The 27,162-nt window shown below is 46.8% G+C and overlaps 2 protein-coding genes across 2 annotated transcripts in view; one reads left to right on the plus strand and one right to left on the minus strand.

Annotated features, from left to right (window-relative positions):
• CACNA2D4 (calcium voltage-gated channel auxiliary subunit alpha2delta 4) overlaps positions 1–27,162 on the plus strand; it is a 119,443-nt gene that overhangs the window by 53,347 nt on the left and 38,934 nt on the right. The window contains exon 27 of the mRNA XM_058804820.1: positions 2,496–2,576. Coding sequence (XP_058660803.1) covers positions 2,496–2,576 — 81 coding nt within the window. The remainder of the gene's footprint in view (positions 1–2,495; positions 2,577–27,162) is intronic.
• Positions 19,545–26,764, minus strand: LRTM2 (leucine rich repeats and transmembrane domains 2). Its single transcript, XM_058804821.1, has 3 exons — positions 26,690–26,764; positions 22,275–22,865; positions 19,545–20,792 (listed from the first exon to the last, which is right to left on the minus strand). The coding sequence occupies exons 1-3, from the start codon at positions 26,754–26,756 to the stop codon at positions 20,338–20,340; spliced, it is 1,113 nt and encodes a 370-aa protein (XP_058660804.1). The 5' UTR covers positions 26,757–26,764; the 3' UTR covers positions 19,545–20,337.

The following is a 27,162-nucleotide window of genomic DNA, read 5'->3' on the forward strand; positions in this document are numbered from 1 at the left end:
CACCTTGTAAGAAGTAGCACTTGGCCCTGAAGACCTCGTGCCCTAAATTGTAAAGGAGATTATTAGTCTGTAGGGATGAGCAGCTGGGCTCAGAGAGACTGCCTGGGAAGGGCCAGGAAATAATTCCCAGTGCTTCTGAGACAGTGGTTTACTATAAAGCAGAGTCCAGGCCCTTCCCTGACATCTGATGAAGCAGAGCTGTCCCATATTTTAGCCAAAATAGGCCACCCAGTTTCTTATTAAATTCTATCAGCTGCTGACGTCCCCTTTTCATGTTTTCCACAAGTCCCCTACTGTGGCAGGAGGTTTTCATGGCAGATGGACTTCTAATCACCTAAGAGGGAAAACCCCCAACAGTTCTCTGTTGGGGAGCAAACCAGCAGGAAGTGACTGCAGGTCATCAGAATCATTTATGCACAGCACCTCCTTCCAGTGTCCACAAGTGAAAGGACAGCAGGGAAGCCTCTGCATGTCAAGTAGCACTGTTCTTGCAACCCAGATTTTTCATGTGTTAGGTGGGATTTTTTTCCTAGAGATTCTGAGTATATTTTGCTTCTTTATCCCATCTCTGAACAAGCCATTTGAGGTTCACTATTGTCCTGGTTTGGCAAAAATTTGGGAGAAAACCTCCAAAGGGGTTTCCTCTTGAAAAAAATTCAAGTGGCCCTCCCCCAGCTGGTTCCAGAAAAAATATTTCCTTGGAGAAAAGTGGGAAAAACTGTTTATTTAACAGGCAAAGCATTCACCAGCACAAAAAAAAAAAAAAAAAAAAAAAAAAACCAAACTATGATATTAAACAATAAAACCTCTTGCCAAACTGTAGAGATGCCAAACTCAGGAAGCCCCTCCATGGGCTGTAGCTCAGCTCACTCAGTCTCTGTCAGCCCCTCCAGGGCTGGAAATGCCCAGGCCCGGCCCGGTGCCCACACTGGAGCTGCCGGTGCTCTGCTGGGTTTGAACAGGTCCAAGAAAAAGAAAAACCACAGTCCAGGGAGCTTCTCTGCCTCAGCTAGCTAAAATCTAACTAGAAGCAAAGGAGAGCTCTGTCCTGCTGTCTGTCCATGCTGCAATAACACAGTCCAGGAGCAGGAATGTGGAGGAGTGCGTGCAGCCCCCAAACTCCACGCATCTTCTCTCCCCTCTTTGTCCTTGGAATCAGTCTCAAAACCTGTTATCCAGCATATACAGAGCAAACAGCTGGGGATACAAGCATGATATAGCCAGCCCAGGACAACCATAAAGGCAGGATCATGCTCAAGGTGTGTGAAGTGAGTGTTTATTTCACAAAGGTTTTACTGCTTTTGACACACTTGAGCAGGTTAATGTGGCTTTGATCAAAAAGCAAAAACAAAATAGTGAGAGCCTAATGTGAGGCTAAACTGTGGTAGGCACTGAATTGTGCTCTGGACACACCTAAACTGATGAAGGCAGACATGGAAAGGAGTAACAAATGCTGGAGTTGTGGGGAAGGAAAGAATCCCTGACCCATCTGTCTAAGGAAGAGATTTGCACAGAGCATGCAGGGAGGGAACCAGGTGCAGACTATATTGATCAGACTGGCCTTCAAACTGTCCCCTGGCAGTTCCCAAAGAGGTGCCCCAGCTGAAGCTAATCTAATCACTTAAAAAAATACATAGAAATGGAATCTGCCACATGGAAAATTGCAGGCTGGAACAACTGCCCTGACAAGGAGAGATGGAGTTCAGTTGCTTGAGTCTAGCCAGCCATGTGATTTTAAATGCCCCATGGGAGCTCAGAGATCTGCACTGGGCTGGCAGATGTGTCACAGGACCTACAGGATGCTTAAAGCAGCAGCTCAGGGATAATTGGGAGACCCTGGGGCATAAGAGAGTTTAGGCAACATAGTCCCAAAAGGCTTTGTTTCTCAAATGGAGTGTGCTCTGGGAGCTGCTGTGTCTACAGTTTCTAGTGCTGGCCTGGCTTGGGTAAGACTTAGGCATAAGCCTGGCCTTTGGTGTGCAGATGTTGTCAGAATTACCTGTCCTGCTCCTCCTCTGTCTACAGGGTTTAGATGGTGCATTGAGCAGAACAGCTCTCTGGCCTGAGAGAAACTCTACATGCCCAAAATCAAGGAGACCAGTCTTCTCCATTTTATCACAGAATCATTGAACATTTTGGGCTGAAGGGGACCTTAAAGGTCACTTAGTTCCACACCCCTTGCCATGGTCAGGGATGTCTTCCTTGAGCCCAGGTTGCTCAAACCCCTCCCATCCAGCCTTGGACACTTCCTTTATGTTGAGGATATCACTTTTATCATGAGCCATAAAGGAGAGAAAAATAAAATCTGCTCATAGCCCATTAGGCTGCCTTTGTGTCTTGAAAGATGCAGCCCTCAACATTCTGGGATGTTTCAGAGTTGAGGAATACCTGTACACTGTCCTGGATGGGAAAATGTGGGGGCAAGCTGGTCTTGCTGCATTTTATTCCTCTCTGGGGGTGAGCTAACCAAGCCTGCTGTATTTGTGTCTTGACAGAGGGGGGTGGCCTGCCAAAAGTGGTGACAGTGAGCACGGCTGTGTCTGTGTCTGTGGATGGGAAGATGGGAATTGCTGCAGGTAGGACATTTCTCTTTTTATCTTGAATGAAATGGCTGCATCTTGCACTGAGTGTGGGAGCTGAGAGCTGTTAGCTTGTCATTCAAGGGAAGTGACAGGAGCCACAATAGCTTGTGGTATTGAGAACTAGGCTCAACAGAGAATAATGGAGCAGGTACTGAATGGCTGACAGGCTTCTGGAAGGGAAATGGGCTGCTTGAATGGAAGCTTCCCATCTCCAGTGCTGGTGAATTTGTGGATTGAGACCCTTTTTCTGGAGCAGGAGTAGGTTGGGAAATCTGTGCAGGTTTAAAACTTTGCAGAAAACACTTTTGGCTTTAGAACAGCTTCATGTTTGTGTGTCCCCATTGTTATCTCAAATGAAAAATATTTTCTGCTGGTGTAGTGGATATGTTGCTAGAACTCCAACTCAGAACTATAGATTGCCCGACTTCTTGCTGATCTGAGCTTTAAACTCCTTTTTGCAGACCTTCACTAGACTGAATCTTCTTTTGGAAAATTCATGTAGCACATTATTTCCAACAGAACCCCAAAGCTTTTGAAGATTTACCATTTTCTGTTCTAACTGCTTCAGCCTTAGAAGCAAAACAGAGCAGGCATTTACCAAAACAAACCATTACCAGTAACCCTGGCACCATATCCAACTCAACCACTCAGCATAGGAGTACTGGGGCAAGAGAAGATGTAGCTCCATGGAAATTGTTTTAGACCTGCAAGCAGTGACTAAAGGAAGAGGCTGATGGAACAGGTAATGGAGTTATTATATGCTGTGATGCAAAGCTTGTTGGGAAGGAATAGTTAGTGCTAATGGAGCCTTACATGGTGGAAGGAATGACTGACAGGATGGACACCAAACAACAACTTTGTTACAGGGTCTCCCTGTAGAGAGAAGGACATACAGCAGATACCTTCAGATCACAGTCTGAAGTCATTGCTTTTGCCTAGGCTGGGTAGGAGACAGGGAATGTTCTTCAATACTACTAGTCAGTAAAACTATAGCAAATTAATTTCATGTGATGAAGCATTCCTCAGTTTCCAGGATTTCGGTAGTTCTAGCTGACAGTGATACTCCTTAGTTATCACCTGGGCATTGAGAAAGTACTCATAAGGTGAAGGAAGTGTTATGAAACAGAACATTTCACTCTTGTGCCCAAAGCCAGAAAATTTTTATGAAGTCTGCCCAGAGGCACCTGTGAACAGAGATGGTTTCAGCAAAGTTCACATTAATAGGTGCTTGGATGATAGAAGCTGCTCCCAAAACTGATACCAGCTGACACTGTTGTACCCAGCAGAAAATGAAAGAGCATTGAAACAGCACCAAGGGTCTCTGCACAGCACTGAAACATTTTTCTAGGCATTATTTTGAGAGGAGAAAATAACATTTTTTTAAAAGAAGCTTGTTTTTCATGATCTTTTTCCTTCCCTTTCCTGACCTGTGGGTTAGAGCAGAGGCACACAAGCAGTTCATCTGTGCTGTGGTTCAAGCCCAGCTGGAAATGAAGCACCACACAGCCTCTCACCCCTTCACCCTGGTGAACTGGGGAGGAGAGTCAAAGTAAAGCTTTCAGTTTGAGATAAGAGCAGTTTAATAATTGAAAATTAAGTAAAATACAATAATAATGGTAAAAGATGATGATGATGATAAAAATAATAATAAGGGAAAAACAAGCATGTAGGATGCAATTGCTCACCACCCACTGACCCATGACAGACCTCTCTTCCCAAACCCAGACTGGTCTATCTATAGCAGTTTCTATCATCCCTCTTCTGGGTAACTCCCCCCATTTCTGTAGTGGGCATGATGTTCTGTGGTGTAGAATGTCCCTTTGGTCAGTTCAGGTCACCTGCCCAAGCTGTGGTCCCTTCCATTTTCCTTTGTTCAGCTCCTCACTGGCAGAGCATGAGACAAGGAAAAAAGCCCTTGACTTATGATAAACACTTAGCAAAAAACCAAAACATTCTCGTTATGAATTCAAAACACAGCACTCTAGCAGCCACTGAGAAGAAATTAACTCTACCCTAGCTGAAACCAGGACAATCTGGCTCTCAGCATAAATTCAAGGAAGGAAACTTCTCAGTGGAAGCACTGGAGCAAGAGCAAGTGGCAGGAGGATCTGGCCCCGACAGAGCCATTTCTCTTCTGTCAGCAGCACTTTCCACAAGCCCTGTGGAGATTTCCACCCACTGAGTTATGCTGAATACTGTCTGTGTGGACATGCTGGGAAAGGACAGGATCCTTTGCAGAGGGTGGAGGAAACAGCAAAGGATAGGGAAACAAAACCATATTTTAAAACAATAACAATAAGGTGGAAAATCTGTCATTTTTGGAAGTGATGCACAACCAGTTTTCTCGCTGGCAATCACTAAAGCTGAGACAGAGAAATGAATTTTCAATTGCTTCTGTTCCTTAAAGGTATCACAGTCCCTGTCCCCAGCAGGTGCATGAGGTGGCCTGACCACAAGAATCTTCTGCTGCTCTCACACATGGTGGGCATTCTTCACTCCTGGTTTCTTATGCTTGATGGAACAGCCCATCTCTGATCCATGGGATGGGTGGGCTAAAGGACAGCATCAGGGCAAACACTGTCACCCAAAGGGTCCAGAGTTCTTCATGTCCCCAGCTGTAGCCTGCACTGACTTCAGCAGGAGTGCAAGGGTTTGCTGAGGTAGCTTCCATGTGCTGGCTTGGGTGCCAGTTTATGTTTGTGGGGGTGTTCAGGGAGGAGAAAAGTGCAATATTGCCATTTACTTTTCTAGTAGTGACTAAGGTTCATCAGCTGAATCTTTCATGCTAGTAGTCATTTTTTAAAAAGGGCAATAACTAGTGGTCACACTACCAATTGAAATATTATTTTTCTCTTGAGGGTGTCAGCTTAGAGAGTAAGTAATCTCACTTCCTTTCCCCTCACAGTAATATAATTATCCTGAATTGCTAGATTCTGGTTCTAGGGGACTGTGAGGGGCTGCAGCAGAAATGATGCTGGACAGAGCTGCAGCACCATCTTGGGTACAGGAGATGGGTGAAGGAAGGGGAGGGAGTGTGGAGGCACAAGAGGCAATCAAAGCAGAATGGGATGCAGATTGTTGTTATTGTTATTCTGATGACATCAGCCCTTACTGGGATTGATACCATGGTAATTTAGTTATACTAGCAGAAGTTTGATACCCAGCACTAGTTCCCAGAAAACTAAATATCTGTGAAGATTTGTAGTTTCTGAATAAATGCAGCTACAGTTCTGTAAAAGGGGAACAACAGAGACTTTTTAAGTGCCCCTGTAAAAGAACAAGTGGTATGAACTGGCCTGTCATTCTGCCACTGATCATTACTGTCACTTGTTTGACTTGATGGTGCTTGAGGGGATTTGTAAGCACTTTGAAATGTTCACTATGCATGCAGGGAAGAATTAAGCTGCAGGATTTACAGCCATGCTCATGGGGAGGGAGCACCCCCAGTGCCCCCATGGGGAGAATGCCAGTTCCAGGCAGCATTGGGCCCCTTTTTCTGGCAGATGAATGGCAGTCCATGGCCAGGGCAGAGTAAGGCAAACTGGTAAAATCCAGTGTCCAGGAAGATGACACAAGCCTGGCTGCTGTCAGGGACTGAGGGAGCAGTCAGATGGAATTAGAGAGTTGCAGTCTGGAGGGCTGAGAGGAGGGATGAAGGGGGAAGCACAAGGGCCTCCTTCCTCCCATTTCAGTCTGTCTTAGCTCAGTGGGAAATCCCAGAATGGGTTTGAGGGGGAGTCCAAGCTGCTCCTCTTGCCATTACAGGTGCTACTCCACACTCCAGGTGGAGAGGTGGCCAAATTGAGAGGGAAAGGAAGTGTCCTTTGCCCTGCCCTATCCTCACCCCTTTTCATCCATCCGCTCCTTCCCCCATGGGCTTGGGAGGGGTGCACAGGGGGTTCAGGGTACACGCAGATTTCTTGGAGGAACTCGGGCAGGGTGCACCTGTGTGAGCTGAGTTGGTGTGGTCTTTTTGGTGGGAAGCCACACAGGCAACCCTGGCTTGACTATACCTGTTTCTTGGAATGAATAATATCTACCTGCTATGTTGTGCTTTGGCACTTCAAAGCACTATGCAAACATTAAGTAATGCCTGGATGATTAATTTTCATTAATTAGAAGGCAGCTGTTCTCCTGGGATGTCAGTCCAGTACCTTTCATGCACATTGACTCTGTTGGAAATGAGAAATAAGGAATGGGGATGGCATTCTCCCCAAGCCATGTCCTGCCCCAAATAGCACTGTCATCTGCTCCCTCCCCTGAGTCAGGAGCCTGGGGCTTTCTGGTCCTCAGGCTGCAAAGCAGAAATCACATGGAGCTCCTGACAGAAGCTTTTTGTGATTTAAAGCCTGAGTGAAACTGCTGGAATCTGTGCAGGAGTTCAGCTGTCACTCTGGGCTGTGGATGACGTCTCTCTCATTGCCTGCCCTTCTGGCTGTTCAACTCCTGGGGCTGTCAGCTGGCTGCCAGTCCCAGCAGGGACAGGTAGGGTCAGGTCCATGGCTGTCATGTGGCAGGGATAGCAAACAGGGGCATGCACATGGTGCCCAAGAAAAAGAATCCAAATGGGCACTTGGGAGATGCAGGTTTATTTTACACAGCACTTCTCTGCTGATATTGGAAGTAACTGCTCTTACCAGCAGTTATTGGACCACAGTGAAATCATTATCCCATGACACCAGCAATTCATGCAGATGTATTTGGGGAGAGCTTTAGGTAAGCTCAAACCAGGGCAGAGAGGAGAAATGTTGTCTCTGTTTTAAAGACAGAATTTTGGGACACTGAGTTATCAAGGCCAGTATTTTCAGAAAAGCTCTATACACGCAGCAGGAGCAGATTTTAAAAAAATGTTTTGATTTTTTTTTCATAAGAAGTTGAAACCTATCAGTCTGAAAAGTAGATAATGGGGAGTAATTCTGCCATTTTGCCTCTGCTTAAAATCCAGCCTCTGTCAGTCTGATGGAAGCTCTTAATTTGAAGAGCAGTTCCTGGCCAGCTTGATGTCTCTCCATCTCTTCCTTGGTCTCCAATTTTGGCTACCTGCTGTCTGCTATCAGCAAGCAGGAACAGGAGGTGCAGGTGGCTTTTTCAGCAGGACTGTTGCTGTGGCATCTTTTCAAGCTAATCTGCACACAATTCCATATTCCTGCAGTTTTGTTGTTTGGATGGATAAAACATTTCAACCTTCTCTCTGGAAAGTGACAGTAGCATCAGTAGAAGCTGTTAAATTCACGGAAATAAGCTCTAATAGCATAAGCACCTTTTCCATGAAAATAGCTGCATATAAACTGGAGAATTAAAATTATTTCACTAGGCTGGTTCAGAAAGCAGCATTAAGATACCCATATAAAATATGAGGGTAGCTGATCTCTTGAATGTGTACTGCAGTATTTCAGAAGGAATTCTGTCCCTCTTTTCGTGCCAAAGGTTGTGCCAAAGTTATCTCAGTGCAGAGACTTCTGAGAGTCCCTCAGGCATCACCAGGTGCCTTTATGGAAATCATGGTCCCCCTGGCATGCCTTTATGATGGATAAAAAGAAGGAAGACAACTCATTTTTAGCCCATCACCTGCTGTGTCTGGTCTCTGCCTGACACCAGCCCCTTCTGGCAGCCCCCAAAGCCCGAGCAGTTTCTCATGCATCCATTTGATCCAACAAAATCAGAGCCATCTGAACAGGCCATGCCCTGGAAGTGAGTCATGGAAAGTGTTAGGGACACTCCTATGGCACAAACACTGCTGGTTTTAGTGCTGTGCCTTCTCCACCTCTGAGCACATCTGTCTGGAGGCTGTTATCAGTGGGTACACTTTGACTGGCCTTAGGGTTGAGACACTAATCCAATGTCAGTGTCCCCATGACATGTTAGGGTGCCAAAACCAGCATCTCTTCATCCCCCATCTGCCTGCCTGCCACCCACTGCATTCTGCTTACCCACTGAGCCTTGGGGGACACCTGTAAGTGCCCAGGCTGCTTTTCAGGGTGTTCCTGGGGCACACACAAGCTGTTCCATGAGCCAGACAGAACTGAGGTGGTTGTGTTATTTTGTGCTGGCTCTGATCTTACAAACTTTGCCTTTCATCAAGGTTTGGCATCAGTGCTGGGGCCACATGGTTCCCTTTTCAGAGCTGATTATCCTCCAGCCAGCTCAGTGAACAGGAGAGAGAGCAACATCTGCCTGCAGAACTCCAGCTAGATGTCTCCATGCATAGACAGTAACTGGGGACAAGAGGGACAAATAAGTCTATTTTGACCTCAAAAGAATGCTGAAAATAGTAATGTGAGGCATCTTCCATAGAATTCTGCTCACCCTGGCTAGACCTTAGCAATTTCCTTTTCTTCCATGGTGTTTGTGCTGTCTGCATAGGCTGTGATCTTCAGCATGGGGAGCATGCCTCCCCCATGTGTGTGCAGACATTGTCTGTTGCCTTGGGAGGAGTCCTTGTCAGGGGAAAAACTGAAGACAGTAGCCAATTCTGTAGAGTAAATATTTATTTGTAGTCTCTGCTGAGTGCCTGACTTTTTACACTGCTCCCCTTACCAGGGAAAAAGCTCTAAGGGAGTGAGCCCATGCAGGCAGTGCTTCACCCAGCACAGACCCTGTGGGTAGGTTCCTGTGCCCAGGGCCTGCCCTCACCAGCCTTTCAGGGAATTTTCTCAGTGGGACCATAACAAAAAATGGTGAGCAATGAGTTTTAGGGTCTGGTGAGGCATCTGTCCCAGGATATCCTCAACCCCAGTTCCAGGCTGGAGCTACACATTCTTGCCCATGTGTAGCAGAAACCTTCCTGCCTAAGGTTATCCAGTTATCCATCCCTGCTGCCTCTACAGCTCCACTGATTGCCATGGCTGTCACTCTTGGAGTGACAAGAGCCCTTGCCAGTGACTCAGGAGAGACTTGCATAGAGCTGGATCTTTTAGATTGGCACCCAGCGCCTTTGCCGTGTTGCCTTTGCTTGCAAATTATTTGATATAATTTTAATTCCGAGCCGAATTAGAGCAGTGCACAGGTTTCCATAGCAACCATTACCTTGTGCCTTTTGGTCTGACTCATTGCAGACAATTACTCTTGCGCTCCAGGATTCACAGATGCGATAGGAGAAGAATCATGTGCTGGGCTTTCAACTTTTTTTTGCTTTTAATTTCCTTCCCAGCCTCTCTCTTCCATTAACTCCTGCCTGCCCAGCATCAGCAGGGCCCTGTATCCCCACCCAGGGGTGCTCATGGGAGTGCACTGGATGTGTGGGTAAACGATGTGTGAGGTGATTTGTGAGTGCATGTGTGTATGTGCATACATAAAGAGCTGCTCTGCAGTGCGCTGTGAGATCCCTGGGCTCACTGGGGACGTGCACAGACACTCAGAAACACAGAGCAATTTGCACTTCCTCCTGCCTGTGGTGTTTTCCAGGTAGGTGCAGGGTTGATCCCTGTGGCCATGGAGTTTTATCCAGTGTGCAGAGGCTGTCAGTAAGCACTGGGTATTTGGGGGACTGCCAAAGTGAGGGTAATGAATAGAACCTTCATTTGAAGCTGTGTGGAGATCCACAGGCTGCCAAGCAAGTGGCACTGGCAGCCCTGACACCATCTGAATCTGTGTGAGTGCAAGGCCAGCTCATTACCCTGCTCACATCCATCCTTCCAGTGCCCCATGTCTTCTATGCAAAGTGCACAAATTGCTGTTGTCTGTAGCCTTAGCACAGGTATATCTGATGTCCTGAGCTCTGTCAGCACCTACAGCTCAGCAGAGGAGCAAAGATGATGCCAAAAAGGAGCAGTCTGTAGATATGAGGATGAAGATGGTAAGTGTCGCAGCAGAGAAGGTTATAGGAAATGTGTTGTATGATGGTTTAGCTTAAATTCAGCCAAGGTAGAAGCAGACAGGTTTTGCAGGGTGAGAATCACAGAATCTTAGCAGATCTGAGCACAGCTCCAGCCTTCTCCTAAGATACATTCTTTTAGCCACCAAACTTATCCTGAATTCTTTTTCTCCTGCCCTACCTCTCACCTAAGGCACAAATCTCCCTATCATAAGGCTTTGTAATGGGACTCGGCCATCCCTTTCCCTTCAAAAGACCTTTTTCTTTTCTTCCTTTCTCTCACTGGGACACAGAAACCCCACTCACAGGATCACAGTAATTCTGGTTAGATGGCACCTCTACACTCTGCTCAGTGTGTGGAGGGTGTTCTGCTGTTGACTCATGGCACTGCTTTCACAGTGCCAAGAACAATCAGTCTGGAGTGTGGGGAGGGAGCAGTTGAGCTTTTGGGGACAGTGTGAAGCCCCCATTTCTGGGAGGATCCTGATTCTCTTGCCCTCCGTCTGTCTGTGACAACAAGCAGCTGCTTAAGCTGGCTCTGCAGAGAGATTGTGTGGAATGGAAAAAGGGCAGGCAGCAAAGAAGGCTGCCTTGCCTAGCCCTGCCCTGCTCTGCCCTCCCTTAGAGGTCAGAACTGTAGGGATAAAGTGAGGATTGCTTACATATCAAGCTGAGCTAGACCTTGCAAAGGAGGTTAAAACAAATGGCTTAATATTGTTCAGCTATTTGGGGAATTAAAAAAAAAAAAAAGTAGGGTCACTTCTGGTCAATAAGAGTGAAGCTGGGATCAAGGAGTCTATAGTCTGAGCAAAAACCAAAGAAGACTCAGTGCCCAAGTTATTGATAAGGACAGAAATATCATCCCTGGGGAAAGAAACAAGCTGGGTGCTGTGAATAAGCAGCTGAAGCTGATTAGTGCACTCACAGTGCTGGGCCTGGGTGCTTTCTGGCCCTGGGAGAGCTGGCATGTGGAAAAGCACACTTACAGCAAAGGGCTTTTTTCAGCTCTGCACACAGTGGTGACTCCATGCAGTCTGCAAAAGTGAAAATTCAGCAGTTAGGATTAAAGAAGGATGAGAAATAAGTTTGTCAGGCTCAGACTTTCAAGTGTGACCTCTGCAATGTGTAGCACTTTAGAGGAGATCTTCAAGGAAAGTATAATTATTACCAAGCAGGGGGAAAGGGAATCAAGCAATATGAGTTTATCAATTCTGGATAACACCAGGCCAAGCCAACATCTTTCTTTCAGATGATTGTTTTTGTAGAAGGCAAAAGAAATTTCAAAGGTCTCATCTCTGTATTCCAGTAAAGCATTGATACGTGCCACATAAGAAACAATTAGTTAGACTGGAGAAGATCAAGTGAGGCAGAGGACTTGTAAGTAACAGGGAGGGAGAAGTCAGTCTGAGAAGACAGCAGTAGCAAGATCACCTATCAAAATCTGGCAAAAAGTTCCTTGTTACACTCCCCATGGTCACTCATGGGATTTGCCTTGCTAATATTACCCTGAGACCCCAGCTCAGATAGCTGGGGAGAGGGAAGGAGTATCCTGGTGATTCAACACTAGAAGGCATTGCTAGTACATGGAAGGACCAGGATATGCAGAGGAAGCCTCATTTGACCTTGGCAGGAGTACCAGAAACAGAATGAATTTCAGTAGTACGACAGACAAGGTCATACACTTGACAGCTAATAATAGAAATCTTCTGTAAGCTGGGAACTCTCAGAGATCTGGCAGGGAGCATAGCAAGCAGGACCGGAGGCAGTCCTTGTCTTCTGGGAACTGTTGAGCCAGTTTTGCCAAATCTCAGTGAGGATCCTCAGTGTGGATCATCAGTATAAACTGTATTGCTCCTTGATGCCCACATTAAATTCAGGGAACCACTGTCATCTGCCAAGACCTGTCCTGAGAGCCTTGCTGAAAGGCAGCAGGAGACACTTAGTGGTAAACATATCCTGAGAAAGCTCAGGAAAAAAGTGCTGGGATTTTCTGTATTAGGTGATGGTGGCATGATGGTGAATCACAGTGCAGTGCAGCTGGGAACAAAGCAAATGCTGTTCTAGTGCTTAGGGAGGTGTTCCCAGTGGGAAAATACATTGATGCTCCCACCCAAACCCAGTGAGACCTCTCCTGTGGTCTGTGTTACAGTTTTGGTGAAAGGAATACAGGCTGAGACAGGAGGGATGGGCAGGTGATGAGAGGAAAGGGAAGTCTGGCATTGGAACCTGGAGCACCCAGCTTGTTTAACCACATGCAGCCAAGGACAAAGCAGACAGGATTGCTGTAATGAATGCACCTTGGAGGACACATTTAAACTGAAGCACATGGTTGTGTGGAGACAGTCTAGTACAGACAGGCTAGCAAAATACTCAGGGTGCAAAACTAGAAGTGGGTTCCTGTCTGTTAGGGTAATGCAGGTTTAGCCAGAATCTGAGGTATAAAGACAATGGATTTAAGCTGGAGCTTGTGTAAGAAAGTGGTGGTGCCTGGAATAGAAAGAGCTGAGACTCTGTTAGCCTTGACCAGGGAACAGCTGAAGTCCCTGATCTCACCATGTCACACAACAAAAACCAGCCACAAGCAAGGTAAACAAACACTCAGGGAACTTCCCATTCCCTGCAGCATTCTCCTTGGGCACAAGGCAGGGCATTCCTACCCTGTAGTTCCCACACTCCATGATTTCAGTCATGACTGAATAAAAATCAGCTTGTTAATGCAGCTGAAAGCCCCAGCACAGCACCTGGGAGGCCAGAAGCTAGGGCTGACCTAAACCCCTCTCTCAGCCTTTGACATTGTGGTGGTTTCTCTTGGTTGCTTTGGGTTTTGCAAAGTAAAGAACAGTGAGCAGAAAAACCTCTGCTTATGATGACAAACGTTTAAAAAGCAGATGGGGATGTGGGGGCTGGTGTGTTTTGTGACATTTGAGTAGACCAGAGCAGGGAGAATCTGAGAAGCAGCTGGTCAGAGGCACTCATTGAAAAGGGGATGATCAGTCACAAGAAGAGAAAAATAAGGGGGAGAGAGAAAAAATAACTGGGGAATCCAGGACATTTATGTCCAGTGAGAGATACGAGAAAACCAACCATATGAGGCTGTGAGTGGATGAAAAAGTGGAAAATGCTGGAAGGGGATAATCCTTTTAAATAAAGGGCTAAATTTTCTCTTGCCAAGAATTCCATAAATCTGGAGGCTCATGTTTAAAATGCACTGAATTTATACTAATATAAAGGTAGGATCAGAACCACTTACCCATAATCTTCCTCCCTCAAAATTACTTGTTAGGGTTTTGTCCTAACATTTATATTTGCCTGCATCTTTAAAGCAGGAACAATGTTCACACAACCCAGTGAAACATTCTTTGGTGGGAAGGAGTAGAGAAAAGTGGCAAAAGTCATGTAGCGTCTGCAATATAGAGCACAGATACTGGTGGATGAGGATAATACTTCTAAAAGGAGGAGAAAAAGCTGGAAGCAGTGTGACAATAGGCTCCAGTGTTGTTCCAGAGGTGAGAAAATGCTTTCAGTGAAAGACTTAATGAACTCAATCTGCCTATTGTACCTAAAGGAAGACTGAGAGATTATTTGATTTAGAGTATAAAGTGCCTCCACAGAGAGAGCTGCTGGTTACTGAAGGTTTATTTTTTCTTAATCTAGGGGAGAGAATAACAAAAAACTGTAACAGAAAAACCAAACAGATTCAAATTAGTCAGTAAGCATAAATGCTAACAATGAACACAAATAGGTATTGTCAGAAGATACCAAGGGAAACAATATTTTTCCCTTTCTTGAGTGTTTTTCAAATCAAAGGTGGATGGCTTTATGGAATATTCAGCTTAGCTGCATGTAAACACTTACTGTTGGTCTTTCTACAGGATAGTTTGTCTAATTTCTGTTTCACAAGCTAAACAGATTGAGCTCTTTCAGCCTTTCACAGAAAGGCATTTTCTGCCACCCCAAATAATGCTTGTGGTTCTTTTCCACACCATTTCCAAGTAGCGTGCGATACGCAGAAGGTCAGACTGGATGATCTAAAGTCCCTTCTGGCCTTTATATTCTCTGAGTCTCTGCCTCTGTGAATTCATTAATGTTTGCAAGCTCCCAGAGAGCTGCCAAAGGCAAGCACTATAGAAATGCAAAGCATTGTTGTTACTGTGCATATTTCCCTTGAGCTTTATGTGGAGCTGGTTGAATATCACAGGGTATGGTCTGTGTGTATTCCCTCAAACTAAATACCTGCATTTCTCACTCCTGCAGTGCCCTTTCTGAGTTGATTTTCTGCAGCTGTGCTAACAAACAACTTCATTCCCAAGTTAGGATTTAGAAAAAGCAAATGTGAAGGAGCAAATCTCTGCCTGGAGCCCCAAGCAAAGAGCAGCACGTTGTTGTCCTGGTCCAGAAGCTCCATGCGAGGCAGACTTATTATTAGCATCATGCTTTGCTTTCTCTTTGTCTCCAGGTGCCCTGCTCATGGCCTCTGCCTGGCTGCAGTAGAGCAGAACCCTGGGAAAGACAGATCTGGCCCTTGTTGGCTGCTTTTTCTCCTTTCTGTGAAGGGAGAAGAGCTGTGAGGATGCTGCCTTATCCCCAGATTTCTAGGGCTGCAACAGATGTAGAAAGCACCCCAGAATGACGCAGAAAATGTTTATTTACTCACATTTCATTCTTTAACTATGTTCATTGGTGAATGCTTGTTGTATTGCCCATTATTCTTGGAGAGAAGTCTTTTTGGCCCTCAGAAATCCTGTGCTAGGGCTTCTGTTTATCTGGTTGGAGGATAGAAGCTGATCCTCCAACCTGTGCTTCCAATCAGTGCTAGCAAACCCTCTTCAAGCCAGCACAATGGGCTCCTAATGGACCAGATACTGAGGAGGAATCCTATTTTATATATTTTACCTGTCATATGTACAGAATTATGTGGTTATTATATAGGGTGTTGTGTGCATGAGTAGGTGTGTTAGCAGGACAAATACATTGGTTAATATCAAATAGTAATCAAATTATAATAAATAATTGCAGAAAATCACAGCCTGCTCCCAGACAGTTCATGAACTGAAAAAGCCCAGAGTCATCAGATGAGTGTGTTGGCTTTGCTTTTTTCTGCTCTGTGTTTCTGGTATTATATGAACTGCTGAGTAGTATCTGCGTGCACTCCTCTACCTAGCTGGCAGAATGAGATTAAACTATGTGTCATAGACACCATGCTATTAAACAATGATGGTGATTCTCCTGCAGCACATACCTTTTTAGCAGAACAGATGCCTCAGCTGTGAGCAGATTAAGAGTAGCTGGCTTCTGCTCCCAGTTTCTCTCTGAAGATCAGCCTGAGCCCAGCAGGGTGACAGAGTGCAGCAGTGAGAGCAGGGTGGCACAGGGGTTTGCTCTGTGGGTTTAACATCCTGCGTGGTTCCACATGCGTCAGGATGAGCTTATTCTTACAGCAGGGCAATGTGATGAGTTGTGTATGCTTAGCACTGAAAGTGGCCAAGTGGGGAATTTAAACTTCTTAGCTGTGTGTGATAGACCTCGCCAGGGAACAGCTGGTGGAGAGACTCTTTTAGCTCTAGGGGTAGCAGCTTGTGTACTTGGGGGTGCAATAGGATTAGATTGCAATTTCCATCCATTTCCAAATAACCTTGCTCAAGAGGGTCAGGAAGCTGGAGATGTAGGAACCCATAGCTCCCTATTTGTTACATTATGTTCTAATTAAAAAAAAAAAAAAAAAAAAAAGCTTTTGGAACCAAATTTGACCTGAATATAACTCCATTGGCTCCTGCAGTCTTGCACTAGGGATTAATTTGGCCCTTTCTGCTTTTATGTAATGAGCTGATTGCCACAGTATCTTATCCTTGTTATACAATCACCCTTGTCTGGCTGTGTCCCTGGAGCATTCTGTGTGTGTGTTTCTAGATCTAGGGTCTCACCTTCACCTACTGTGTGTTTAGCCCTAGAGCCTCACCCTGACTCACACTGATGTACTGTGTGTCTGTGCACGTTCACTCCAAACTGTGTGTACAGACAAGAATATATCTGTGGGAATTGAGGGGCTTCCTCCTTTGCCTGGCTGTGTCCCTGAGGTGTTTGCTTCTGCAGGGGATAGGGAGAGAGTGAATGGTATTATCAGAGATCTCATTTAAACAAGAAGGAGCATAGGAAAATACATTCTTTATTATTATTCTGTAACAACAAGCCAGAAATATAATATACCTTTAAAAATTTTCTGTCTCATGCCAAAGAAACCTCCATTCAATCATTTTAGAAAATCTTGTCGCTCTCCCTCAAACAGTAACAAAAAAGAAAAAGGAATTACAAGTGCCATCTGTTCCCTGCAAGGGATGTGCCTACCTGTCCCACAGGTGGATGTGAGGGGAAGGGGAGCAGGAGGAGCAGGAGGGCTGTTCCTGGTGGCCCTGCCAGCCCAGCATCACCCTGGCATTGTTGGACCTGGCAGCCCAGAGGACCCTTTCCTGAGGCACCTGCAGGGACGACAGGAGCTGCTGTCCCCACACACCAGAGGAACCCCTTGGCTGGGCACACAAGGAGCACTGGGTCTCATTCTGTATCCAGCATCCCTCAGAGCTTTGTTTCTGCCTGCTGAGGATGCTGTGCTCCCTGCAGTGCCTGTGGGCAGCGCAGCAGCTCAGTCACACCAGGGCAGCCTGATTTCCAGGTGTGCTGGGGAGCAGAGAAAGAGCCTGTTTGCAAACAGTGCCATGAAGAGGGCACTTCCCTCTGCTCTGCATGCAGAAGGACAGGTCCTCATCCTGCCAAACAGAGTATTTGCTTTCCAGAGGGACTCCTCATAGCCAGCCTTCGTGTTTCCCAGCAACACTCAGTTCTCCCCTTTCCTGTCTTCTCCTTTCCTGGGTGGGTTGCTAAACATAGCAGTCCCTTGTCTAGGGTTGAGATAAATCCAGACTTTCTGCCGTATAAATTAAAACAAAAAAAGGAAAGGATGGGCAAGGTCATCACCAGCCCCACAACACAGGATATAGAAAATATTATTAGCAACAAAGAAAAATTGGTCAGGGCAGGAGGAAGTCACAGGGAAGGTGCAGGGAAAGGAGGATTTCACACCCTCAACCCCTGCATTGTCCCCTACCTTCTTCCCATTCATTTCACCTCTAGTCTATTCCCTTAAAAACAGTCTCTCTCTTATCTCACACACACACACACACACACACACACACACACACACACACACACACATAGAGATCCCATTTGTTTTGTGCAATATGTCACCATTATTTGATGCAAGTAAAATATAGATCTATAAATATACCACTCTGACTCAAGTCCCATTTCAAGTATGATTGAGGAGTCCAGTATGGTGAAGGGAGAGGTTCCCCTGAGAGGGAGCTTGGGGAGAGGATTGGATCCAGCAGGCAGAGTCTGCTCCTGGCTTGCTGGGAATGTGGAACAGCAATAACACGCATATGGAGTCTGCAGTGCACCAGTTCTGCCCTTCAGAGCGGGCTACACTTGGAGCAGATGGGATGGTTGGAGTGGCTGTACAGTGCATGGGGGAAGAGTCCTTTTTTCTTCCTCCTCACATTTCACCAGCCCCCCTCCTTTGCTTCCTCTTCCCCACAGTGTGCTGGAAGCGGGAGGAAAGTGTGTGCTCACACTGGTGGGCGGGCTGACTGCTTCTCCCAGTTCTTCCTCTGTGGCAGCCTGGTCTTATGCTTTCCTGAAGAACATCCTCCTCTGCCCCATGCTAAAACAGTCCAGAGCACCCTGTCTCCTTGGCTCTGGTGACCCTGGGTAGACCGGGAGGGATTTTGCCACTCCAGGCTTTGATTAATGGTGTTGTGTGCCCACGGATCAGTACAGCCACCTCTGGGACCAGAAGGAGTGAGGAGCCAGTGTGCATTGCTTCCACAGGGATCCAGCCACAGCGAGCAGGAGGGCTGTGAGGTGTCCCACAGCACTGGGATTCAGATGGAGCAGGTGGAAGGAAGAGGTGAGGTGCCCTGGCAGGGTGCACCTGCAGAGCGTGCAGGGCTCTGAGGCTCTGAACACAGGTTGCTAGTGAAACACCCTGCAGGGCTGGGCTGGCTGCCAGCTTGTTTCCTGATGGCAGGGATCACACCATGCACAGGCACAGTGGATGCACGACCTCCGGTGTCATCTTCCTCACCCAGGAATACCCACTGTGACGGGTTAGAGCAGGTTACCATGGCAATGTGCGCTCTCCCCTGGAGACAGCATTTTATCCCACTTCCAGTGATACAAAATGAGTCCTTATGTTGAGTTCCTTTCATTTTTTTTTTCCCCTCTCACTTTTTTTTCCCTGTCAGGTCAGAATGAGCTAAGACTAATAGGAGGCACTGCAGTCTGAGGGCTTTAAAATCTGGTTGGGGGAAATCACCCTATGTGACAGTGACAGTGTGCACAGCTGTGTGTGTGGGCACACTGAGGTGCAGCTGTGGGTGTCACTGGACACCCCAATGATGGTGAAGGGAGTGCATGTGGGCTCTGCTGCCTTCTGTGCCAGACCTTTCCTGGGCTCTCCCACATGTGCCACACTGTGCTCCAGGTTCCAGCCTTCACCTCAAGACCCTCCATAACTCTGCCCACTCTTTTTGGTCACACTGGCTGCATCACCCTGTTCCACACACCATGCTGGCCCCCGTGCCAGCCATAGCAGCTCTGGGGTTGACTATGTGTGACTTCTTCCCCTGACACCTTCCCCTAGGCTCACACTACTCAGCACGGCTCACGCTCCTGGTAAGCCACCTCCTCCTCCAGTCTTTCCTGATGACCCACTTCTGATCTGCCAATCAAACATTTCTAAATGGAGGCTTCATATCCTTACTCTCTCCATTTATTTGAGAAGACATAAAATAGATAAGAACAGACTTTCTTTTTTTTTGATGCTGTGTACTTATTTCCACTGACTGCTGGAATCTCAATAATTTTGCCTCTCTCCATCCTCTTCTGCCAGTTCCCGCTGGCTCTGCACTCTGGCTGAGATGTTTTTGTTACTCCTCAGTGGTGTGTGCATGTTTTTTGTCTGAAGTGGAAGGTGATACACACTACTATGATCAGGGTAAGGTAAAGTGGCTGGATGTATCCATGGCTGCATGCAGAGGGCAGGTCAGCATGGGCATGAGTGATAGCTCTGCATGTGCAGCTGGGGTGCCTGGATGCCTGGAACTGGGACTGGCTCTGTGTGTGTGTGTGTTGGGATCAGAATGAGTCAGAGTGTGTGTGTGTGTGTGTGTACAGGAGGATGACTCTGTGCTGTGCACCTGCAGCAGATGATGTGTGTGCCAGCTCAAAGGTTTGGACTTGGCCAGGAGCAAGAAAAGGGACACTGTGCTCCCTGGCAGTGTGTTAGGGTGATACAGACATCTTTCCACCTCTAAAAGTGAGAAATCTACCACGGACTGTTGCCCTGCCATAGGGACCTTGCCTCCCTTCTGATGGAATCTTGGCAGCTCTGATTTGTAGGGTAGGCAGCAGCTTCGTGTCACACAACAGCAGTGACCTAATGGTGAGGCATGGACACTTCTGGTGTCCTGCTTCCCACACAGGGTTTCACACAGCTGCTCTCTGTTTGCACAGAACTCTTGAAAGGACACAGGATGACTCAGGACCAAAGCTGAGAGGATGACACAGGGTCCCAGAAGGTGCCAGCTGCCTTTGCAGCAGGCATGTGAGGGAAACTCTGTGCAAGGGCATGAGGCACAGCAAGCACTCGAGGTCTGACTCTACTTTATTTGTCTGGGAGGGCCCAAGGGTGAAAGGGCACAAAATGGGCCTGGGGCAGAGGAAAAGAAATTGAGCCAGGTGCCCTGACCCCCCAGAAGCATGTTGTACTACTTGGGTGAGTGGAGCAATAGCACAGTCTGTCTGGGAAGATGTATTTTGGGAGAACCCCATGCTTGACTGCTCTCAGGTACCTTTTTTCATCGCTGTCCCTTCCTTCCTAGAACAGTTTCACGCCACAGAAGAGATTTGTTTTTGCTCTTCGTGTTCACCTTCTGTGTCACCCATGAGCGGCTGCCTCTTCTTCAGCTCCCTGTGGTACTTGGCCATGAGGGAGGCGTAGATGCAGCCATAGGCAGCTGCCACCACCATCATGATGCAGACGATGCCACAAACCACCCCTGCAATGATCACAGTGCCGATCGCGCGGCGCACGCTCACGGGCCTGTACCGCTGTTTCTGAGGGCATCCCACACTGGGCTCCACTTCTGGTTCTGGGCCTGATTTAGATTTGGAAGGAGCAGGGCTTCCTTTAGTGCAAGGTGGGCCAGTATTGTCCAGCACTGTAGAGCTGTTCTCGTCATCCAGCTGGGAGCAGTAGTTGAACATCTCCATGGGCACCATCCGCATGTCCTTTCCTTTCAGCTCCTTGGGCAGGGTGCAGGCCAGCTGGTCGATTTTCCCACCTGTTCCAACAGAGATAACAAGAGTCAATCACAGCTCCATGCCCATGCACAGGCAGCAGGATTAGATCCTCAGCTGGGTGAGTTCATGGGCCTCCATTCACACCTGCTAAAGTATTTTTCCTGCAGAAGCTTCAACCATGTCAGCTGGCCAGTAAGTCTCTGCCTAGGTTGGGTTTGACATTGGAGCTCCTGGTGCATATCTGAATAGGCCAACACATGAAAGCCCTCTGAAACCATTTAAGTCAGCCTCATACTGTTTAGTGAGTTATGTAAGTCTCAGAAGAACCACTTTAGAAAAAGAGAAATTAAAGCAAAAATATAGGAGCAGGCTGTACCTTCTCAAAAAAAAACAACAGATACACATCCCATCTTCTGACAACTAATCCATCTCTGTGAAAATAATGACAGATGTTGAAACAAATGCTTGAGTGAGTTTGAGCAATTTCCTTGAAAGGGAGGAAAAAAAGCAAAGTTATGTCTGCGTGCTTTCCACTGACTTTGTGATATGGTAGTCAAGAAAAAACAACAAATCAAAAAAAAAAAAGTGCAAAGTGGCACTCGTGTGCTTGTTTGATTCTGCTCACACAAATGCATATTTCAGACTGCAGTGAAGCCATAGGCAGAGATAATCTCCTTGCAGCATGGCTGTGATCAGCAGGGATGTGACAGCTGACTGTTGCTATCCGCATGATTTGAGACCCTTTCCTACTCGTTGGTTCCAGAAACAGAAGGTCAGGCTTTCAGTCCTCCCTCCTGTAAAATGTGCCATCTTTCTTTGAGTTGCAGCTCCTGAAAGCATGTCATCCCATCAGCATTCCTGATAAGTGACATGTACCTTTCTAGTCTTCTTGTTTCAAGGAAAATCTGGAAATGCAAACTTGTCAAAAATGGCTCAGTTTGAAATGATGATTTCATAGCCAGTCTGATTTGGGGCCTGGCTTGTTAATTTGAGCTGTAGGTTGGGTTCTCCAATATGAGTTGCAGTGTTTTTCCTAAGTGTCACTGTTTCCTAATGTTCTTTTTTTTGGCAGCAAACCTGATGCTTTACAGCCAAATCTGACTTCTAATTCTCTCATCTTAAGAAAGAGAATGGGATGGTTATTTCCAAGTGTGAAAAGCATTTCTTCTTTTTAGCAGAAAGAGTAAGGTGAATTCATAATCCTAAAATTTTAATTTTACTTGAGGAAAGTTCTTTATTCTCTCAAGATTAAAAAAAAAACAGGTAATAGTTCAGATTAGAAAAACAAGGAAATAGGAAATCTAGGGCTGCTGGGGACTTCACAGAGTGGCAGTGTTGCTATATGAAGGTGCAGTGGCACTAAATTGTAGCAGGGTCCCCATGCTCTTTGGCTGAGACCTGTCCATCAGGTCAGCCTGACCTGCCAGTTGTATGTGCTTCTGTTTCTTCCCTGCCTTTTGCTTGCTTTTCCTGGAAGACCAAAATTCCCCCACCTGCCTCCCCTCGCACACGCGAGCACCCACCTCGGTAGGAGAACCACTCCATCCAGTGCTTGAAGTCCCGGAGGTTGCAGTCGCATTCCCAGGGGTTGTCCCCAACCTGGAGGTGCTGCAGGCTGGTCAGAGGCTCAAAGGTCACCCTGTCCAGGCTCTGCAGGCGGTTGGACCTGAGGGAGAGGGAGCGCAGGGCAGGCAGATCGTCAAAGATGCCCGAAGGGATCTGGGCCAGGCCGTTGATGGAGAGATCCAGCTGGCGCAGCAGGGCCGTGTGCTGGAGCAGGTCCTTGTCCAAGGCCCGGATGCTGTTGTTCCTCAGCTGCAGCTCTGTGAGGTTCCCCAGGTCACTGAAGATATTCTGAGGGAGCTGGTCCAAGAAGTTGTTGGATAGGTCCAACCTCTGTAGAGCAGAGAGGTTGGAAAACACTGCTCCTGGCAGGATGCTGAGTTTGTTGTTGAGAAAGAGGAAGGTCCTGGTGTTTGTGGGGATGTCTGAGGGAATGGAAGAGAGGCCCAAACCACTGCAGTCCACTTCCAGGTTGCCACTGTTACACTTGCAGGAGGAAGGACAAGCAAAGAAGGACTCAGCAGCACATAGTGAGAGCCAGCAGCCAAGCACTGGAAGGAGAAAAGCAGGGAAGGAAGAGGGCATGGATTAGATCAGTGCTTCCCCATCCTCACCCACCACCAGCTACAACAGAACCCTCACAGCAGGGCTCTTCACTGCAATGCCCTGCAGTGTAATGAGTTTCCTCACAGCTACATTGCTTTACCCTTGGCCTGCATCCTGACAGCATGACTCTCCTCTTAGCCTGTTTTTTTCAGAACAAGCAAGTAAATATCCTTCCAGTTTCACAACAAAGTCAGAACAGTGCATCCCAGCGGGCTTTGCCAACAGATACTGGAGCACTGGTACCTGTCAGAGGATAATGGAGCAGAGAGTGGTGGGAGGTGACACCTCTGACAAAGGACAGCTCTTTCTAAACAGTCAGGGTAGAGATGCAGGGACCAGGTATATTTTAAAAGTTCCAATTTTTCACAAACAGATATGTTATTAAAAAGCTTTTAAGAAAAATGAAAAGTAAAACAACCTACATTTCAGATGTGCTCCTGCAGTTTGAATCCTAATATTTGTGATAGATCAGACTCAGATCTAAGACTCTAAATCAGGGTTTCATTTGCTTACCATATTCACAGTGTGTCCACTTTTTAATGAATTTCATTACATTACAAAGGGATGACCAAGAGAACTGCTAAAAAGTAACAAGGGGTCCCTAAATCACTGCACACCTGGTACCTGCCATTGCTCTCAAAGCAGTTTCTGAATCCCAGAGCAAGAGCCCCAAAAGTATCTCTGAGTGACCAGTGACCCCCCGCCCAACTAGAGGTGGTAACTGGGTACAGATCCAGCAATTGTTCTAATTAAGAACTTTGGACACATTCTGGACTACAGTCAAATCATGGGGCAAATCCTGAATCATGGTCACCAGCTGGGCAGACAACAGACATGCAAAGAACAGTTTAAACCACCTCTGACCAAAATGGCCCACAGCAATGGAATGAGGAAAAGAGATGTACCTTGGTAACTGACAAAAGCAGTGTCAGGAAAAGGGATAACACACACACACCCTTTCTCCTACACTGTCTCAAGGTTGGACAAATCACAAATCAGCATTTTTTAGAGCTGCTGTGGATTCCAGACATGGCTCCAGATCCTGCCAGTGGCATCAGGGCACGAGTTACCAAACTCCCCTGGGAGCCAGTGGCTTTTCAACCTCTCATTTTTGTGACAAAGAAGCATTATCAGCAAGAAAGCAAGCTTTGTACCTCTTGTCATTAGAGGAGTGGGAGTTATGTTTAAGCAGACTATGTAAAACATTTGCATCCTTCATCTTAGCTCCTTTTGTGGAATTGAGATCACACAATGAATTCCACTATTCTTCAATGTGGGAAGCAAATTCAGCTCCCTTGCAGTTTTTAAGGTGACAAGTTTGAGCATTTGACTAAAACTGAAGCAGGTTTGTCTGTACATCATGCCTGTCCTCTCCCTTTCTCACTTTTCTTCAGAGAAGGCAGTCACTTGGGTTGGTAGAGTCTTTTGAGGGGTGAGTGGTGGCTAAAGGGGATGCATTGATTGTCTTGCCTTCCTGAACTGGCAGCCAGGTTCTTCTGTCCTGCTTTTCTTCAAGAACCAACAAGCAGGTGTTTTACTTCTGAATCCTAACGGAATTGTGAAAAGATTGCCACAAGAGAAGGAGCCAGAGGAGACCCATGCTGTGGAGAAGCTCTGCCTGGAGCAGCTTTGCAGTCAGCCATGCTCTTCCTCTCTTCCCTTGTGCCACTCTCTAGAGTTTAATCTGACCCCCAGCCCATTTTTTTATAGTGACTTTGCTTCTGTCAGCGTTGTGCCTTCATACTCCAACCCTGTCATGCTGCACAGGGCAAGTTTTGTGTTCCCAGTGATCCTTGTGAGAATTGGCAGATTTGTGGACTGGTAGTCTAAGGAGAACTATCCTGTTTGAATCCTAAGGTGTATGACTTTGTTAAGGACCAAGGGATAAATGTTCAGAGATAATATATCAATTCTTTCCTATTTCATCTGTCTTTCACAATTCTTCAATAATTTTTTACTATCCTACAGTTGAGATCTCAGGTGTACATCAGCCCAGGCCATGACAATAAATGTGCTCTTTTAAGGACAATTATGGACCCTTATGGTGAAGTGTAAGACAGATCTTTGCCCAGACCACCTCTGTGCTTTCTTGTCATGCAGAGGCTGGAGCCCACAGCAGAAATTGCCATGAAATTAGATCATAGCCAATGGGCTAGTGTACAGGTACTGACTGAGTAACTGATATTTAATTCTGTTCAGAATATGTCACACTCTTGTTGTAGGGAGGGAGTTAAAAGAATGGGAGCCAGAGTGGGGAAGGGAAAGAGCAATGAGTCATTCAAGTGACCCCGTCTTTTCCCAGATGCTTAACAAAAGCCCAGTATTAATAATAGATTGGCAGCTGTGATGATGAGATAACAGCTGCTTTGTACACCAGGAAAGGCAAGAGCAGCCCATGTGTAACGCTATCCAGGTGCCATTCTGCTCAGTGCTTATCTCTCAGAGCGCCTGGCCGCCTGCGGCGCCGGCTGGGTGGCTGTGGGGTTCCACCAGTGTGTTTGCTGGCAGTGGCTGGCAGGAACAGCCTCAGGCAGCTGGCTGTGGTTATGTTCAGGAAGTGGATTTATGCCAGGCTTGTAGGATATGCCAAAAATGTCTTGTTGTTACCCATATATTGCTGTATGCTTTTGGAAATATTTTACTAAAATCGTACAGAAAAGAGATCTCGTTTTCATTTCACATCCATGAGGATGTGAGCTGAGGCCAGGGAATTCATTGCGTTGGTGAAGATGCAGCTCTGCAGGAAGGAGAGGCAGGGAAGCAATAGACAAAACTTGAAGCTGTCTTCCAGCCCTACAGAAGGATGGATAATAAGTGGTTTTGTGTTTAGGGAAGATCAAGTTACTTTGTGGGGTGTTTGGTGACTCTAGTAGGTGGCAGAAAGATTATCCAGGTATATCACATTAAGTCAAGACTCAGTAGCGTTCATTATAAATAATTTAGACAGTCTAGTCTGTGAGGATGGATTACAAAGATATTTGTTTTCTGGAGAAGGAAGTAATTCCCCCAGTTTCTTACAGCTGCAGCTCCAAATGTGACCAGGAGGACTGGAGCAAGGGAAAGCACAGACCTACTTGTGCCTGGGCATGCAGTAGTGAGGGACACTCTCCGAGGGTCCTCTTTACTCTGCTGTGGTCCCCAGATACTTCTCTGAGATGCAGATAAATTCCCAAAGCCCCACATCACCCTAGCAGTGCCTGCTCTGCACTCAGGGGTGCTGCAGCAGCTGCCCCAGCCCACTGGGAATATGCACAGGCTGAATGTTAACAATTTAATTTGAAGGAGAGCTTCTTTATTTACTCCTTGATTTTCACTACATGTGGCAGTGCCCAGTAGGAGAATTCTGCCTTCACATCCTGCATTTCCCTCTAAAATCTGTTATGACTTTTGCTGTGAAGAGCTCTGCTCAGCAGCCTGTGTAATACCCCAAGAACAGAGAGGAGCCTGCAGCTCATAGGATGCTGATTTGAGGAATGTTCAGAGTGGACCTTTGTGCCGTGGTGTCTGTCGTGCTGTTTCTCACCTGCCAGGCCCACTGGAATTCAGAAGCAATCATCACTCGCTGTCCCACTTTAAGCCCATCTTCAGCTTTACAATATCACTCTCCCTCCCAGCTAGCCTGGCCTCTAAAGGAATCAGGAATTAGTTCAAACATCTCCATTCTTAGCTGTCCCTCTCCCCTGTTCTTAACCCTGATGTGACCCATTTTCTTCCCATTCCCTTGACAAACAGGAATGCTGTAGTTGGTACCTGAGCAGGCATTACTTACGACAAGCCTCCTGCCACCTCATGAGGAACCTGCTCCTCCACCGGTGGCCAGCACTTGCAGGCAGCATCGTGCTCTTCTCCAGCGTGCCTTCACATCCAACAGCCAGCCTGGCCCTCGGCCCCACCGCGAGAGGGAGTGACCTTGTAGCCTGCCTGCCAGGTCCTGTAGAGGGAAAGCAGAGCTGAGCAGAGGACATTCACTTCCCTGGGTGCTGAGCTCAGAGCTGGCCTTTCCCCTCCCCAATTAGGGTTTTGCCTTTGAGGCATCACTTCTGTTTTGGAGGAGAAATGGAGGGTGTTTCAGGAGGCGCAACATTAATTCACTTTGAACCTCGCGGTGCAGAAATAAAACCTGATTCACCTAAGTGCCAGAGAGAAGTTTGTGCTTGAACAGCCTGCCACGGTAGCTACATTAGCTCCATGCTCAAGGTTAACCTGATGAATTGCTAAGGTGACCCTGCCAGGGCAGCAGAG

This window comes from Ammospiza caudacuta, chromosome 5, assembly GCF_027887145.1.
Source record: "Ammospiza caudacuta isolate bAmmCau1 chromosome 5, bAmmCau1.pri, whole genome shotgun sequence".
NCBI classification, from domain to species: domain Eukaryota; kingdom Metazoa; phylum Chordata; class Aves; order Passeriformes; family Passerellidae; genus Ammospiza; species Ammospiza caudacuta.